Genomic DNA, 18,229 nt, shown 5'->3' with positions numbered 1-18,229 from the left:
GGTGCTTATTGGATGGATGCATTTTTGTTGCATTGTAGACGCACTACGTTTTTCTGCTTTGCTCTTTTAAGGAGCAGCTGCAGCAGCATGTTCGTGTTCATGCGATGGAAGCAGTAATGGCTTGCTGGGAGCTCGAACAGTCTCTTCTCAGTCTGACAGGTATGCGAAATTATGCATAGGAAAAATGAACACGCTTGTTTCTGATATGCTTTGGTGAGTTATCATTGATAGACCGCTCCATTTTACCTGTGTGATACTTGTTGACAGTGAAAATATACTGATAATTTTATGCAGTCAAATAAACAGATAACAATAAATTTTAGATGGTAATGGATAACAGAATAATTCAAAACATAACAGAAATTCTGCAGCATTTCTTTGCTTATGTGAATAACATTTATTTCTTTCAACTCAAGCACTAAATAAATAGATATGAGAAAAATCATAAATCATAAATGATTTGGAAAACTACTTATGTACAAATCACAAATAAAAACAGAACATCTATTTCTTTCAACTCAAGCACTAAATAAATACCTTTTGAAAGATTTTCTTTATTTTAGCAAGTTTTCTTTTATTTTTCCCCTTTTTCATACTTTTACTATTTTGACAATAAAAAACATCTTTGCAAGTTGTCACAATTGCAATTAGCAACTTTCATGACAACTAAAAGATAATTACAATTTTGACATTTCTCAACAATACTAAAAGTAGAAGGATTTGTTTATTGAAATTCTGACTAGGCACGAAAGATATGCTCCATTAATTTGATAGTTTTGGGTATCTTTATTTCCTTGGTGTCACTGTTTGGCAAGCCGCGAGAAACTGTATGTACTTCCAAGAAGTCGGCGTTTTTCTTCCCTAATTACTCCTGTCTTGCTTTCATGTATTGTTTGATCGGTCACGAATAACCCCGACAGATCAAGTTGTGTCTTTCTTTGAACCTTGGAACATCCTTAGTGTTCTGCTTCACTTTTGGCCATTAGTTAACACTTACATAACGTGAAATAGAGTTAAAAATTCATTCTCCACGACCATTCTTCTTTTTGACTCCTATCTGGCATTAATGTACTGTTTTATAGGTCACTGATAACCCCAAGAGATCAAGTAATGTCTTCCTCTGAGCCTTAGAGCATCCTTAGTGTTTTGTTATGGTCATTGACTCATTGAGTCATTAGGAAAGACTTGACATAATTTGAAATAGAGCCAATATTGATTTTACATAATTTATTTTGTTTTTAAGACTCCTCTGTTGCTTTAACCCATTATCTGATAGGTCAATGATAACCACAACAGAGCAAGTTGTCTTTCTTTGAACCTTTATCATCCTTAGCGATCTATTTTGGTCATTGGTAAACAACTGCATAACTTGAAATAAAGCTGATATTCATTGTAAATGATTTTGTTTGTTGTAAGCCCCGCCTAAATCTTCATGCCAAGCTGATTAAAAGCAGAATCTAGGGGAATTCATCAATAGTTACCTTAATGCATTTCCTACAATCTAGTCTAAATGTTGGGAGGTGAATAATTTAAAATTGATCTGACCTTGAACAGAGTTTAATTGATACAACCATCCTTTACAATTTGCGATCCCTATAAGTTTTTAAGTCAAGGTCTCATCCACAGGAATGTTAGTCTTTTACATTGGCAGAGAAAGAAATGTAGCTACATGTTCCTCGTCTCAGAACTTTTACCAAATACTTACAGGTCTAGGAAATTTTGTAATATCAGAAGAATTGTAAGAAGGCAGTCTTTGTGATGTTTTATCAGGATTTGTCTCTATAGTTTTTGAGTCAATCTGGTTGGCTCATATTTCATGAATAATGGTTAACAAGAATTTATCTCTCATGACTGTGAATGGTCTGTTTCAGTTTAGCATTCATTGCATACAGAAGATGCTCACAAGGACAAAGCTTCAGAACTTCTCTGAAGATCATACATCCCATTACTACTCCAACTAAAATACACTTGAAAAAAAGTTTCCCAAAATTGAACTCACTTAACTTTTCATCCCATTTGCAAAACCTTGAAATAGCAGTCTAACAGTTAACCTCAAAATAGAGAATGCCTTATTAGACGAGGTTTCCTAGGTTTTGGTCCTTCATTGCTACAAGGGAGTGCGAAGGTATGATGAGATCTCACAAGGTGTTGAGTTGCAATTTTTTCTTCAATTAAAATAGTTTTTCTAAAGAGTAGATTTAAATAGATCATAAAGCACATATTCTGATTGCAGATCTAAATTTCTTGAAGCGTGTTTAGAGAGTACTGTTTTCATACTGCTTTACTAGTGGAAGATTTTGTTCACATGGGAATCAACAAGCAAAACTTTCCAGATCTGATTGCATATTTACATTCCTTGTGGAAAATTGTTAGGAATCCACTCTATGCTTATTGGAAAAGTCTTAATTTTTGTCCTCAAAATTGCCACGAAACTGTGGTAAAGATTTAGTGCCCAGATACTTGCAAGTGGTCATGTGGTGGATTGATGGATATGAGTTATATTTCATGGCATTACTGGGGCTGTGGGATGGCAGGGGATGCATTTCAAGGATAGCAGTCAGAGGACAACTTTTTGGAGATGGGAGGGGATGGTAGTATATATAAAATTTTGAAATATATACTCATTTTTTTACATATTAGTAAACAGCAGTATAACTGTATCAATATAACATGATACTGTTAAAATGATGTTGGATGATTTCTGCAGAAGCATGCATGCCACTCACATTCCGAAAAGAAATTGTTTCTTTGCACTTTTCATACAACACCACATTGTACCAGACCATGGGCAATGCACCTTTAATCTCTTTTGCAACTGACAATAATAACTAACTCTAATACCACATCAAGATTTTGATGTTTGAAACTGTTTTGAACAATTAAATCAGAAATCCAAATCATTGCTGTTAGTGTTAGATGTTATATAACTTATATCATTAACAATGAATCTGAATCACTATGCATTTATTGCTGTTATACTACAGTTATTGCTGTCACTGATGTCATGATTAATTTAATTGATGTTATAGTGCTGTCATGATTAATCTAATTGCTGTTCTAGTGCTGTCATGATATACTTATTGTTGTAGTATTAATGCTGTCATGATATATTTAAATTTTTTTTTTTAATATCATGAACAATTTTTTTGTAGGCTTGGGATCCTTGGGACGTCCTTGGGGACAGCTAGGCATCCCCTAAATATTTCTTGACATCCCCTAAAATGAGGATGTGTTTCCAAGATGTTTCCAAAATTTTCTTGTTGAGGGAGGATGGCTAGGGGCTGTCCCCTGCTGTCCCCAAAAAACCTAAGGGCATGAGATGGGGTTCTGAGGGGTGGGGGTGTGTTCTTGTGTAACACAAGATATCTGTTGTAGTGTGTTCTTGTGTAACAAAAGATATCTGTTGTATACCTTGTGTGTATGCTTTGTTTTTAATCATAGTAAACACTTTTGATCAAAGCTACAAACTAGAGGAGCCAAACTCATACAAAGAAGCAAGAAAAACAACATTTGACAACCAAGAGCAGGAACATCAAGAGACATAACACAATGACAAACCACTACACCTTATGTAGAGGAAGACACAGCAAATAGTGAAATTCCACCAAAAAAGGGACCACCTCTTAATGTGGTTTAAATACATAATACATTAGAAAGCTTTGTTTTGATCTAGCATTATAGTGCTTATCCAAATCAGGAAGGTCACCTAAACACAAAGAAGAGGATAGACAATACATGTGTGTACTTTGTTATCAGTACATGTTTTGGGCTCTTATAGGTTGTTTTCTTTATTCAGCCCATAGTTTATATCAATTGCATTGTAATACTGCCTAGCAATTTCTTGTATTGATGTGATGATAAATATTCACATGGATTGGGGCCACAGTTAACAGCTGATTAATTACAATGAATGTTGTTTTTGTTGGGTTTTTGTCGACATAGCTTTACAAAGTAAATTCTTTTGTTATAAATGAGTGTATCATTATTTCTTTCTACTACATTTATGATTCCATTAGCATCATTTCTCCTACATAAGTTCTTTTTTGGGGCAGTTTCCTCTATGCAGATTGTGTGGCATATGATTGCATTGAGAACTATACACTAAGGAATTTGTGTTGTTGGAGGATCTCTAACCAAGATCTTCTAAGCGTTGTTGTGACATTATAGGGATGTGGTAGGTGTACACTAACAAATTTACAAACTAAGATGACTATTCCATACTATACGAGTTTGGAGGACAAGAAACATGCTCTGATGCCCAAAGCGGGACTCAACAACCACAATCGGGCATTTGGGACCCAAAAGGGACCACAGGGCAAAAGTGGGACACGAGATGGAAAAATGGAACGTGAGGACCAAAACTAAGTTCCAAGGCCGAAGATGGGGCAACCAGACAAGAAATATGCTCTGAGGCTCAAATTGGGACCTGAGTTCATCAATAGTGGATTGAATGAAAGAAATAAGCTTTTGTAAATTTGCTAGTAAATAAATTGAACTAATAGAGAATATAAATGAGAGAAAACACCATGCACAATTGAGAAGACAAAAGAATTACCTTGAAGAAACCTATGAGTAGAAGAAGACTGCAAAAAATGTGAGGTCGATGGTAAACACACTCCTAAGCCAATTCCAAGTAGCAAAGGGAAATGCACCATGGAATATTATGGTCCACCACTATATCTAAGCTGCTCAAACATATTAAGGGTGGGAGGGGTCTTTTCATTATAAGTGAAATAATGAGCAATGCCAAGGCATTTTCACAATTTCAAGTTCAAAGTCAATTAAAGAGTGTAGGTGGCTAAATAGTTATTGCCTAGTTCTTCACATTAGAACTTGGAGCGACCACAAGATGCTTGCCATATAGATTGAAGGTTTATTTGTAATTTTTTACATTATGATCTTTAAAAGGTTAGATTTGTCTCAAGCCCAAGTTTGCTAATAGACTTTTGGTCAAAAAAGAATTGCATTTTCAAGCTTGGACAACTATAAAATTGAATTTTTTTTACAAAAATAGGTAGGGTGTTATAAAAAATAATTAATGATAGGGAGGGTTTTTTCTTTGTTCTACAAATCTTTCAAAAAACTATAGAAAACAAATGAAATTATAAAAAAGATTCGAAAAGAAAATTACCTCTTTAAACTTGTTTAGATTGATAGTGGGCTGCTCCAAAGCAACAATGGACTCTTCTAAATGCTTGATAGGATCCTCTAGATGTACTTTGGGCTGCTACAAACTTTCCCAAATGGCATTCAATCAATACTTTTTACTCATCTTGTGTGCTGCTTTTTTCTTCTAGAGAATGTAGTTTTGGCTCCACTATTTCTTCTTGTGCTTGCATTTTAGAGTGTAGAAGTTCATTTTAAGTTATTAGGTTTGATATTTTTAATTATTTTTTTTCAACATAATCAGTCTTCTTATTTGGACTCATAGGTACCCAAGTGAGTATTCCCCAGAACCCATTTTGTTTTGCTTTCATGATTCTAGTCTAGGTGAATCTTGTAACACTAGTCTCTACACTTTGACAATTTTTGAAATTAGGCGACTTAAACAATTTTGATGTACATAGCCTAGAAAGTGTAAACTGTTATAATTAATGTATTAAAGGATTTATGGTTTAAAATTTCGTTGCCTTAGGGATTACGATGGCAGCAAGTTCTAGCTATGTTGGCCATCCCCACTTCAAAATCTATTCAAGTTCACCTTTGTGGAAGCATATAGAAGTTATATAGTAGATTCCAAGCGGTGGGATATATGTTTGGATGTGAAGTGGGAGTGGTTAGTGGTATACAAGCTCATATATTTGGGTGAAAGCTCGTTTGTGTGTCATTCCTCGCATGGGAATCAAAGGTTGCCTAGAGAAAAATGGTGTAACTGTGCCAACTTATAAAACAGCAAAATATATCAATGAGCAAGAGAAAGTAGATGCAACCCTTGTCCTTAGAAAAGGGCATCCTTTGAGGAGAGGAAGGGGATCATGGAGGCCTTGTACTTCGCATCTTGTAATGTCATCCTTGATTTTGTGGCAGGGAGCCACTTGTTTTTTGGTAGGAATAAGAAAGAGCTCACTGATTGGAAGAGAATGAAGGGTCATTAGAGAGGGCATTGCAAAATGACATTATATAGATTGTTGATCAAACCAGTGCAAGATGCCTATACACAAATGGGTTGTCCTTAATTTTTTTTTTCTTGAAAAAAACAAATGATACTCCAAAAGGCAAAAGGATGCATTGGTGTAGGTTATGAGAAGGTGCATGACAACTTATTGTCAAAGGAGGTAAAAAATATAAAAGCTTTATTGGCTCCCATTAGGCATTCATGGAAACAAATTGCGGTGTCCACTTTTGATAGAAGGATGCCAGAAACCAATTGTTGATCAATGCGATTAGAATGCGCCCTATAAGGGCAGTGTTGTCGAAAGCTATGGAGTTTGAAGGATATTGAAGGGTGCACAATTTATCGCTAACATCCTTGATGTTATACAATGCATTCAAGAAGTTAGTTCTCAAAATATTGTCCAAGTCATGAAGAACAATGCAAAGTCGCTGATATGTTGGTTGAGGCATGGTTTTCACATATATTTTTGACACCGTGTGTTGTTTTCTGATTGCTTGTTCAACCTCATGCTACAAAGGTTGGTCAAGAAAATATATTTAATTGAACAAGTCTATGTTGAGGCTAAATAATCCAAATGTTCATCAGAAACCACCAAATATAGGCCCTTTTTATATCATTCTCGCAATTAGAGCTGCTGAAGATAATTAAAACAATATAATTTTAAAATTTTATATTTCATATTGGTAATTTATTTTCTAGAATTCAAATATATATATATATTTATATTAAATATTTAAATTCTATTATAGCTTGGTGAGACTCAATCGTCTCCAATGTAATCATCTTGAGATGGCTTGTAAAGGTGTGAGAGGTGGTTTTCAACATGGTCAACTTTAGTTCATATAGACATTCCAAGAGTGAGAAAACAACAGATGCACATAAATGATCCTAGATGACACATATGGAATCATCTGGAATATTTTTTTAGTTTCATTGAGTCCATCATGAGAATGCTTTTCTTTTTTGTCATGGATAAGCCATGTTTGAGAGAAATATATGATGGCATTAACTCAAAGACTGAGAAGACAAAAGTCCATCATAAATGAAAAATATCAAGATTCTCTAATGATTTTCTTCAAAGAGGTGTAAACAATTTGTGTTGTAGTGGAATAAAAAATGACCACTCCATTACATCTTGGCTTTGCATTGAATCCCAAATATTACACCAATGAGATCTTTCCTTTGCTGACAAGGAGGCCACTATACAATTATCTAGAAATTGGTGAGCTAGTTTGCTGATTTTGTAGCCTCCATTGGTTGAAGTGTTTCCTCTCTTCATGACAAGTATAGGAAGGATGCTCACCTTTGGTGGTACCTAAATTACCATACTTGTAGACTCGTGATGAAAATTCTATTGAAGTAGGATTTTTAATGTTTATTGCAACTCTTTACATTTGAATTTATTATTATTTTTGAAATATTTGTTTTCAAATTTGAATTTTGATTTACAATTCAATAACTATCTCTCCCGTTGCCTCAAATAGATTGCTAGTTCCTTTTCATTTGAGGAGAATTGGAGTACATACTCCATCCACTAAGTTAATTGGTCGACTTCAAGTAAGGTAGAGGAGCTAGTTTAAATACATTCTAACTTGCACCTTCTTTTACACAAACATAATGAGTACGAAGAAGGGGCAACAAAGTTATAGTATGCAGATCTAGAGTGAGCTGACCTAATTTTTTTTGATACCACAAAACTGTCAATTTTTGAGGAGTCAGATAGCCATCATACTTTAATTGTGAGTGCCAGTGGGGCAGCCTATGGTTCTTCTAACCTACCTACATGGTGATGATGATGATCTTGGTGAAGAACCATATAAACTGATTACTAATTGTATTAATTTAATATTGAACAGTAAATATCAGTCATAGCATTTGAGTTTGACAAATTGATATCAAATTACTATACATATTTATGGTAGTTTTGTTTAGCATATGCGTGATATGTAGTATTCTGAACTTAATTCATGTTTTCTAGAATGCAAATATGTATATAATTATCATTTTCATACATTTTTTATATGAACATATCTAACCCCCAATTTTTTCCGTATTAGCATACCTTACCCATGTAACGTGTATATCTATCTTTGATTCTGATTCAGCAACTTGGGTGTTAACATATGATATCTAGATTGTTGTCACGCTTGAGACACTGAAATTGGTTTGCAGTTGATTAAATAGTTGTTTGATATATGTATTTGGTTATCTAAATTAGGGGCATTCTTTCTAATTGTGGAACAGTGCATCACAATTCAAGGTTGTCATTTAATGTTGTAAACAAAAAGGGAAAAACTCTGAAATATTATTTTCAAAGGATATGATGTTTACTTATTATGATCTATATATATAGTTTTATCTTTGCTGACTTTAGAGAGCTCATTGCTGCAAATTCCTATATGCGCACACATTTGTGAATACTTTTTATATCCCTTCTTTGGTTTTAATTCCTCTTAGTGCAGCTGTGGTTTCATTTACTGTCCTCCAAGAAATCTATGTACACCTATGCATGTCCAATTCTTGGAGAGAAAACATAACAGTGGGAGATGCAGAGCTTTTTCAAATCAGCTCTGGTTTCTCTGATACAAAACTGATACAGAGGACCTCTGCCTCTACCCTGTTTTGCTCAATCGCTTCTAAATTTTTCCATTTTAACCAAAAACATCTGATGTAGTACTGAGGTAACGCAGAGCATATTTAATTATTTCCTGCTCAAGTTTACGTTTAAACTTTAAGTTATAAAGGAAAACTTGAATTTAGGTTTCTCAATAAAAATGAAACAACTGTGCTCATGGCTTCTGTTTTAATATTAAACAGAAGATATATCAGTAAATGTTTAAGGAAGGAATTATGTTGCAGTTGCACCAAAACATGAGACTATTTCATTTAGTACACAAGCTAGTTACAACACAATTAGGAATACAAATCTTGGTTACGAGCTGAACTGCGAAACACTAATAAAATTATATTGCAGTTTTCGTTTCTTCCAATAAAATTGGTGTGGAAAACTGTTTAGTTCACTAAAATTTGACAAATTAAAAAATTTCTGTGATCATGCTGAACCTTATCGGCCTTGAGAACATAAAGTCTAGAGGAATGCCACTGACATTCTCAGGCAACTTAATGAAATAATCATCATAAGACTGCTTTATCAACATGTTGGTGAAGGAAGGTTAATTGAATCGAATGGAATCAATTCTTTTAAAGCTAAGCTTGGATGATAGTTGTTTCTGTTGGATAAGTTTTGTATATTTTTCATTTAATAATTGAAATGGGGTTAATCATTAGTTATAGTTGTTTCTGTTGAATAAGTCTTTATATATTTTTCAAGATAATAGTTGAAATGGGGGCTAATCACTAGTTATTGAAATATTGCGAAACAATTTTTAGAAATTAACATGAGTTTTTCCTATTTTTATCTAATGTTTTAAAGTATTCATGTTTATCTTTTGCATGCTTCATATTAATGTGTAGAATCACTTTTCATGTATCGTTTTTTTATTTTTTAATTTTTTAATTTTTTAATTTCTTCTTGATAAAAGTGGATAAGACCACTGAATTATATTTATATTTTTTTGTTTTTTTACATGTGTCTGGTTCAAAGAGCACTGTAAGAAAACCTTTCAGTATTGCTCAAGATAACATAAGCCTATCTACCCATTACAAAAAGCCCAAGGGCCTGGAAAAATCCTTCCCAATTACATAACCAGCCTCATTAGATATAAAGAAAGCTACGAGGCATACAGAAGAGAACTTGTGAGAATGGAACATCCATCAGAAATACACCAATCCCAAAAGAATCAAAACTGGATCACTCCTATCTAAAAACTTTTCATGTGTCTATTAATATCATTGATTAAATGTGAAGTAAGAGTTTCATTATTGTATTGGAGAATGATTCAATCATATGTAATAAGAAGAATTTTACTGCACTGAATTTTAATCCAAACAAATTTTCTTAAATAAAAATACTGTATATTATTTTTAGTTTTTATTTATTCTATTATTCTCCACCATAAGTTATACACTACATATTGCACATTGGTCATTCTCTTAATTATAAAATGCCACAAAGAACCCGATATCAGCCAAATTCTCTTACGCTGCGTCCAATGCCCATACGATATTTTTTGATCTAATTATATGTTAACCGGTCTTTCATTCTTCTGGTTTTTTATTAGAATCATTTAAAATGGTACATATCTTCTGCTTGGTAGATATCGCTGCCTTGATTTCTCTTTGATCCTCCACCCTTAAGGAAATATATCATAGATCATTATCATCACTGCAGGAATGTTAAAGAAAGGATATTGTAGTATGTTTCTAATGTTTTAGAGGGTTTACTTGAGCTGAGCAATCCGAATATTAGTAGTGCATAGTATAAATGACTAAAATTTTGTATTATTAATTTGTTCTGTAACAGGGGTGTCGCCTGGGGAAGGTACAGGTGCAACTATGTCTGATGATGATGATGATCAGGGTGACAGTGACACCAATCTTTATGATGGAGGTTTGGATGGACATGACACAGGAGGATTCGGACCCCTTATACCAACAGAAACCGAACGTTCTCTTATGGAACGTGTCAGACAGGAGCTCAAGCATGATCTCAAACAGGTGAGTTGACTTATATATACTGTAATGCATTTCTATTAATAGCTGAATTATTAAAGCAAGAGTACGATAAGCACATGGGTTTTGCGCGATAGAGAGATCCACTGTGCAAATCATTGAATATGGCTAATGTTTTGTGGATTAAACGTGATGTTTAATAACAGCTTCAAATATCCAGTGAATCCTGAGACCTTGTTTCTATTGCTTATAAATTCCATACAGGGATACAAAGCACGAATCGTTGATGTAAGAGAGGAGATCTTACGTAAGCGGAGAGCAGGAAAACTTCCTGGCGATACCACGTCTCTGCTGAAGGCTTGGTGGCAATCACATTCAAAATGGCCTTACCCAACTGTACTCATCTAATCTTTGCTTGTTTTTTGTATAGATAAGTTATATCATACGGATGACTTGTAGACAAGAATGTCAATTGTATGGAAATCGTTTAATGCTATTCATGGTCTGGCTGTGCTGCATTCGTGAAAAATGTCTAGAACATTCAGCAGAGTTCAATTCTTAATTTTATAGCCAAATTGAACAATGTTAATAACATGTAGGACGAATTTTTCTAATCAAATTGCAACTGAAGGTTAAGAAATTAAAGTCAATTTTATTCATGCCTAATTTTATTTAGGCTACATTTGTGGTGGTTATGGTAGTAATCCAGTTTGTACATTGCCCTGAAGAGAAGTCTAGAAGTTAGACCCGAAATGTTGTAAAATTTCTAAAAAGAGTGGATAGGACAGAGATCTCCAGATATCTGAATATTGGGTTTTGTTTTCAGTAGTAACAGTACACTTATGAACTAAGCATGGTTTTGTAATGTGCTATTTTCAGTACTACAAAACATTGTAGAGTTGTGCTTTATATTTCTACATTTTTGTTGTTCACAGGAAGACGAAAAGGCAAGACTTGTACAAGAAACGGGCCTGCAACTTAAGCAAATCAATAACTGGTTCATCAACCAGCGCAAACGCAACTGGCACAGCAACCCTTCTTCATCTAACGTTTTAAAATCCAAACGTAAGAGGTATGTTGGGCCCTAATTCCTAAAGGTCTTGAGTCTTGACAGTCACTGACTAAAAGTTATAAAATTAAATTACAAAAAGCTGAGAGAGATTTTTGTGCTGCAGGTGATGAGCCTTCAGTAGTATGCGATAGCAGATCAACCTTGTACTTTACTTGCTTGGTACTTAAGCATATCTCACTGTACAAACAGTATACTGACTCCTGCTTTCACTATACATTACCATCCAAACATGTATCTGAGATTGTAGCCTAAATATATTAGAAGAGAAATGTATCAAATTGCAGTGCCCTGAAGTGATTGCAGGGGGGAAATCATATTGATTTCAACAGAGCTAAAGTTCCAATGACTTTCTAGAGAAAAGGTGAGATCACAGGGAAGAGGGAATAAATTTGTAAGAGTGTATCACAAAATTTGCTGCCTACAACATAATTTGACATTCTCTTGTTAGATATAATACGTTAGCATCTAGTTCTGCGTAGAAAGAAGTCAAAAACCTACGCTTATAAATGTACAAGAAGCATTATGGAGAATTAAGAAGCTCAATATAACAATTTTTTTTTTCATGCATTGGTGGAATGGGACATGTAACCACTACATCAATTCAGCCTTCTTTTATCAATAAGAAGCTACAGATCCAGGCGTGCATAAAGGTATCCACAACTCCACTATACAAACTGTTAGTTCAGAGTCTTTATCTATATGTTTAGAGGCTTACGAGGGCCTTTGGGTGCCCCATTTCATATTAGTCTTTTGGGCCATTCACTTTTAAATAATTGTTCAGGACTACGCAGTTCTGAAAGGTTTTAAGTTTATATCATAGCACCCTCTTCTTGTGGCATTTTAAGAGTTTATACTGGGGATTCTAAGCCAATTAGAGGAGGCTTGTGTACTAATTAAGCAAAAATCTGTGAGCCATATAAGATGTTTTTCTCAATAAATGTTAGTGGGTCCTTTAAAATAGGATTGAAGCTTATAGCAAATATTCTGTGCCACGTCTTTTTATTCATGGCATTTCTCATTTAGGCAGGGTTCGTGTATTGACTTCTTAGACTGGTTAGATATATCTTAGCCATTTCTCGATCATTTTAATTTATTTTCAAATGTTTATTTTGTAATATTCAGTGAATCAATAGTATTAATGTAGGATTTAATCTTATTTTAAAATAAAGGAATTGGTATATATAAAGACATCATTTTGTTGCTTGAATCTGCTGTTGCATTCCCCATTTTTGTTGACGCCCTGGTACTTATTCTATTGTTCTCTAACCAGGATTCCGTAACATTCCTTCATGCTCCTTGTCATGTCAATAATTGGACCTCTCACCATTTGTCTATAATAGCCATGCATGGAAAAGGTTGTTTCCAATTGAAGGTGCCATTCTTCCTTGCTGAAATCTTTGAGGCCAATCTTAATTTAGACAACCTCACAAATTGGCAGGGAATTCACTGAATTTGAAAACCGGCAAACTACTGTTTGGCTCAACATGACTGTCTGCCTTAAATTTTTCGAGTACCCCAAATTATCCATTGATACAAAATACTTGTGTCACCATGGTTATCTCCAGTCACATATGTGGCGAATTTTGATGCAGGAAATGATTCTCTATGAACTAAAAAGCAAATGGAGGATATGTGACTTAATGTTCTCCATCTTATTTTATGCTTGTTAGCTTGAGGCCGGAGTATGTCTTCGACCAAAATTTACTTAAGCCTCTCTTTTATTCCTCAATTTGCCGGCCTCAAAGCAGGAATTGTAGGGCATAATTGTAGATTCCAAGTTGCTAGTAACATGTAATAAGTTGGTAGTGGTAAGAATCATGGCAATCATTCTTAAAAGAGATCAATGAATATTATCTAGTAGACTTATATTTAGAAAAATTTATATAAAAAATATTTATAGATATTATTATTAAAATCAAATCAAGTCCAATAAAATAGAAACTTCTCTATATTTTCTACTTTATATGATATAAATAAAAAGTAAATCAAATATCATACGAAATTAAATCTTCTAAATAGAAACTTCTCGTCTATTTTGTTTACTATTGGCTTTTTGTTTTTCTTACATGGATATGTTGAGCTACTATAGTGTTGCCTTTGTAGGTTATGCTGGTGTAATAATCTAAATATTTTTATTAGTGTTTATCGTATTTGATACGGAATTGAATAATGTCAAGTATGATATTAAAATTAAATTTCAAAATTAAATTTTACAATGAATATCTTTTTGTAAGAGATAGTTTCTAGTTAAGTCTATCCTTAAGAGACAATTTCCAAGTTAAGTCTACTTCTCAATCATTGCATGTAATAAGGTGGTAATCGGATCAACCATGGCTTGTAATAAGTGGTAATCACTCTTAAAAGATGTATTTGTAAATTAAACCTAGAAAACCTAAATACTTGTTAATTATATTTGACAATAGTCTCTTTGCAAGGGCTAGGCTCTCAATTATCTTTCTTGGGTTTTAGCTTAACTTGAAGAGTCTTCATGTAATATATATGAATGAGAGCTTATACCATGCACTAAAATAGATGTTTAGCACACAAAATATAACACACTTTCTAAATATATGTATCAAACATTACTTGCACATAATCAATAGAAATCCTTATTTCACATATTGAATATGTGGGAGGAAATTGTGCAACTCACTAATTTCCTTGCATGCATGGCCAAAGATACTTGTACATGGTAGGGCTACCATAATTGTAAAGATAGACCCCTATAAAAATTAATCAAAAAACTCATCAAAAAAATATGCACAAATTGATTGACTTTTGCATAATAATAAAATTTCTATGAACAATAGGTAGTAATTGTGTTATTGTTATGGGTAGTTGCAAATATGACAATTGTTTTGTACATGTTAGATGATGGTTTTAGAATTATAAGTGGTGCTTACGTTTGCAATTGATAGTTTAACTCACTCTACTCAAAGAACATATAAACAAGCATGGTTGATAATTAAGGTACCCAAAGAGTTGCTTGAACCTATTGATCTATGGATCAATGATGCAAAATCTTTTCTTTTTCAAGTGGGTTTGTATCATGTGTTTTATACAACTGTTGTTCATTGGTTAAGTGCACCTTTCATGTATGTGATACGATTACTTGAGTTAAGTTGGACACAAAACCATTTAGTCTCCCAAAATTTTAGTCATCTTTCCTTTTTGATTACCAAATGATTGAGAGTAAAATCTAGCTACATCAATAATACTTAGTCAACCTTCTTGGATAATCAACTATAATAGAATAAAGACATGGTTGGAATTGATAGACTAGTAGGCTCATGCTCACTCTAGTCACACTTGAGTGAATAAAGGCTAGCCCATGGTCCACTTGTTCATCCTTGAGTGAAATATATCTACATCAAGGGATTTTCTTGATTTCCTTCTACTTGGTGCCTAAGGTCCTTGATGTAAAGACCTAGTGGGTTGGTATCACCCATTGCTTGACCTATTGATTAAGTGCCCAATAAACATTCATTGAGAGAGATAAAATCTTGAATTCCTCAATCTATTGATTGGGATTCTAAAGGCCTCCCCTTCCAATAATACACACTTTGAACCTAATCTATTCCTACAAAAATGAATTAGCTCAATAACCAAAGTAATGGACACCAATGGATTGGTGTGAATTAAGAGCATTTATGCTCATGTCCTGATAATGATTGATTGATACAAGATTTTATACCCCTCAAAAAATGAAAAATTTGGTCTAAATGGATGCCAACTTTCTCTTGATGAGGGGTAGGACAAGCAATGCCTTAGTGCTCTTTATTGATACATTGAGGAGGGCAGTGGCGGGGGTAGGGTGGGTGAGGGGAGCAAAGTAAATGTACTTGAAGACCACTGGTCCAAAAGAAATAGAAAATGAGAGTTTGATTCATCCTTGGTTGATGTGGGTGGACCACAAGTAGATTCCTATGTATTATTTATCCATTTGTCACTTTGTTCTCCACTATTTGATCAAAAGAAACATGTTATGTGGGTTTAAATTACACAAGCAATATTCAATAGATGAGTCTTTGCTACTACATTTTGAGAGTTTGAATTATATTTTTAAATAGCATTAAAGCAAGCCCTAAAAGACATCTTCCTTTTGATTTTCAAGGATGAATAGTTCATTATCACTAACATGATGGAAGGAGGGCTTCTAGGGGCTCTTCCTATTAGAAACTTGAGTTGTGTTATGTTGTCATTGATGTCAACCTGTTTTGTTTATTAATTAATGTTGCCATTTTTTGTAGATGGTTCGAAAAAATATGGTCTGATGTTGTTGAGTGGTTTGGTAATGATATTGAGTAAGCACGAGGTGTTTCCAGAAGATTGGTGTAGTAGAAGGTTCAATATGCAAGAAACAATATTTATGCAAAAAAGAGTTTCTAATGTCTCAATGGAAGAAGGTTTTGCATTCCTTCAATATGTGAAGATTATGGATTGTAGTTCTGGATATAATGTTTATGATTTGCACATATATTGTACTATCAAGTTTATAGTCCTTTGTTACTCAGATGGTTGAGATGGTTGAGTTAGTTGCTTCTATTTCTGACAGTGGAATGTGTAGACACCTAAAAATGTCTCATTGATCATGTACTAATTATTCCTCTAATTGATTAAATAATCTTTACTATTTAATTAATTTAATTAATTGTATTCTTCTAATTTCATATTTCCTCATCATCTTACTAATTATTCTATTTCTTATTCTTTCATCATTTAATCACTTTAATCATTTCCTAAATATTAATTATTTAATTAATTATGATTAATTCCCCAATTTAAATATTCTTTATTATTTAAATAAATTGCTAATTATTCAATTTCTATCTCTAATCATCTAATCATTCAACCCTCTTCTAAATATTAATTAAATATTGATTATTTAATTAATTCTTTTAATTCAAATAATCTTTATTATTTAATTAAAGTCCATTTCTAAATAATTAAATAGTTTCTTTAAATGATTTAATTAGCTAATTAATTCTTCAATTCCAAATCCCCAAATTCTAATTTCATTTAATTTCATATTCTTCTAATTTCTTCCAAATTCAATTACATGTGCATGATTTCAAAAACCAAATTGAAAATCAAAGTCAAGTTCTAAATATATTCAAATACTAAATTGAATTAAAATAAATTCAATTATTTGAATAAATATCTCATGCAAAGATTAAATTAATAATCTAAATCTAAATGCAAGCACATGTTAAATTAATTAATTCAATCATTTATCTCTTCAACTTATATTTCCATCTTTCGGTTAGCTTTTTCTAAATCAAGCTCTCTTTGTCATCTTCTTTATTTCCACCAATCATTCTTTTTCTTCCTTCAGTCAACTTTTTCTCAATCAGTTAACTCAATTAATCTATTCAATCTATTGAGTTTCACTCCTACAATCAGCAGTTCAACTATCAATTTTCATTTGAGCTCACCTGAGTTCACACCTCTTGATCAATATGTTCCACCTTTCAATCAATCTCATCCAATTTTCTATAAATTGAGCATGCAATCTCCTCAATCCTGAACAATGACTCTGAATCACGAACTTTGAATATTTGTGTCACTTGCAGGTTACCAGCGCAATATCTGAGAGCCATCACACCACGAAGAGGAGAAGAGCAATGTAAGTTCTACGCAGTCACGAAATAGGGAGTTTTTGATTTGATTTGATGATTTATAATTCCTATTTCTTAATTGCGTTACTCCATTGTATTGTTTGTTAAATTCTTTGGTTAAGAGGGATTCGTGATTTCCCTTTTGCTTCTAATTGATTACTTTGTTAATGGAAGATGAATTTTGCATCCCACATTTTGGTGAACTCGATGTGAACTAACAACAATTTAACCTTTTCTGTGTTCTGTGTGATTTTTGCAGATTGTGCGGATTTTTTATTTTTTTTCAGGTTGCACGAATTTTGAGAAAAGATATTTCCATCATGCAATCGAGCTTACATCGTCACGCAATCGCATAGACAGAATTATGCATTCGATCCTTTGGGGTCACGCATTCGTTCTGACAGGGTCACACAATCGCCTTGTCCAGATCACGCAATCGCCCTTTCTGGGTCACACATTCGTAGGAAGCTTTGCTGTTTAATTTTTTCTTCCGTCTGTTATCTGTTCTGTTTAATTTTTTCTTAAAATTGGTTAATCCGATATCAAATTGCTTTTTATTTCATGATTTGATTAACACTGTTTATGGCAAGAAAAGTTCAGTTCAAGATTTCATGTGCAAGAAGGACGAAACAACGAAGGAGAGAAGCCAAACGATATCAAAAAGTTCTCCAGACAGAAAAATTGATACAGGATTCAGAAGAACAACTAGCCTTAGACAGATGTAATAGCCTAGTTCTTTCTTATACAGTTAAATATGATCTAATCAATATTGAATGGATGATGAGGGATTTGGCTAGGGCTTCACAATTGGTTTCGCAAGTTTCTGATCGGGTTTAGTTTTCTTGTTTTTTA

General features: G+C 33.4%; 1 protein-coding gene across 3 annotated transcripts in view; it reads left to right on the top strand.

The window, feature by feature from the left end:
- LOC131045284 (homeobox protein knotted-1-like 3) overlaps positions 1 to 12,597 on the top strand; it is a 44,022-nt gene extending 31,425 nt beyond the window's left edge. For all 3 annotated transcript variants that reach the window (XM_057978844.2, XM_057978843.2, XM_057978846.2), the window contains 5 exons: positions 39 to 159; positions 10,539 to 10,732; positions 10,952 to 11,083; positions 11,623 to 11,759; positions 11,863 to 12,597. In XM_057978844.2, coding sequence (XP_057834827.1) covers positions 39 to 159; positions 10,539 to 10,732; positions 10,952 to 11,083; positions 11,623 to 11,759; positions 11,863 to 11,866 — 588 coding nt within the window. In that variant the 3' untranslated portion in view covers positions 11,867 to 12,597. The remainder of the gene's footprint in view (positions 1 to 38; positions 160 to 10,538; positions 10,733 to 10,951; positions 11,084 to 11,622; positions 11,760 to 11,862) is intronic.
- Positions 12,598 to 18,229: the final 5,632 nt, after the last annotated feature.

Source organism: Cryptomeria japonica, chromosome 9 (assembly GCF_030272615.1).
Source record: "Cryptomeria japonica chromosome 9, Sugi_1.0, whole genome shotgun sequence".
Lineage (NCBI taxonomy): Eukaryota > Viridiplantae > Streptophyta > Pinopsida > Cupressales > Cupressaceae > Cryptomeria > Cryptomeria japonica.
The sequence above is the reverse complement of the archived record's forward strand: the minus strand, read 5'-3'. Positions and strand labels throughout refer to the sequence as shown.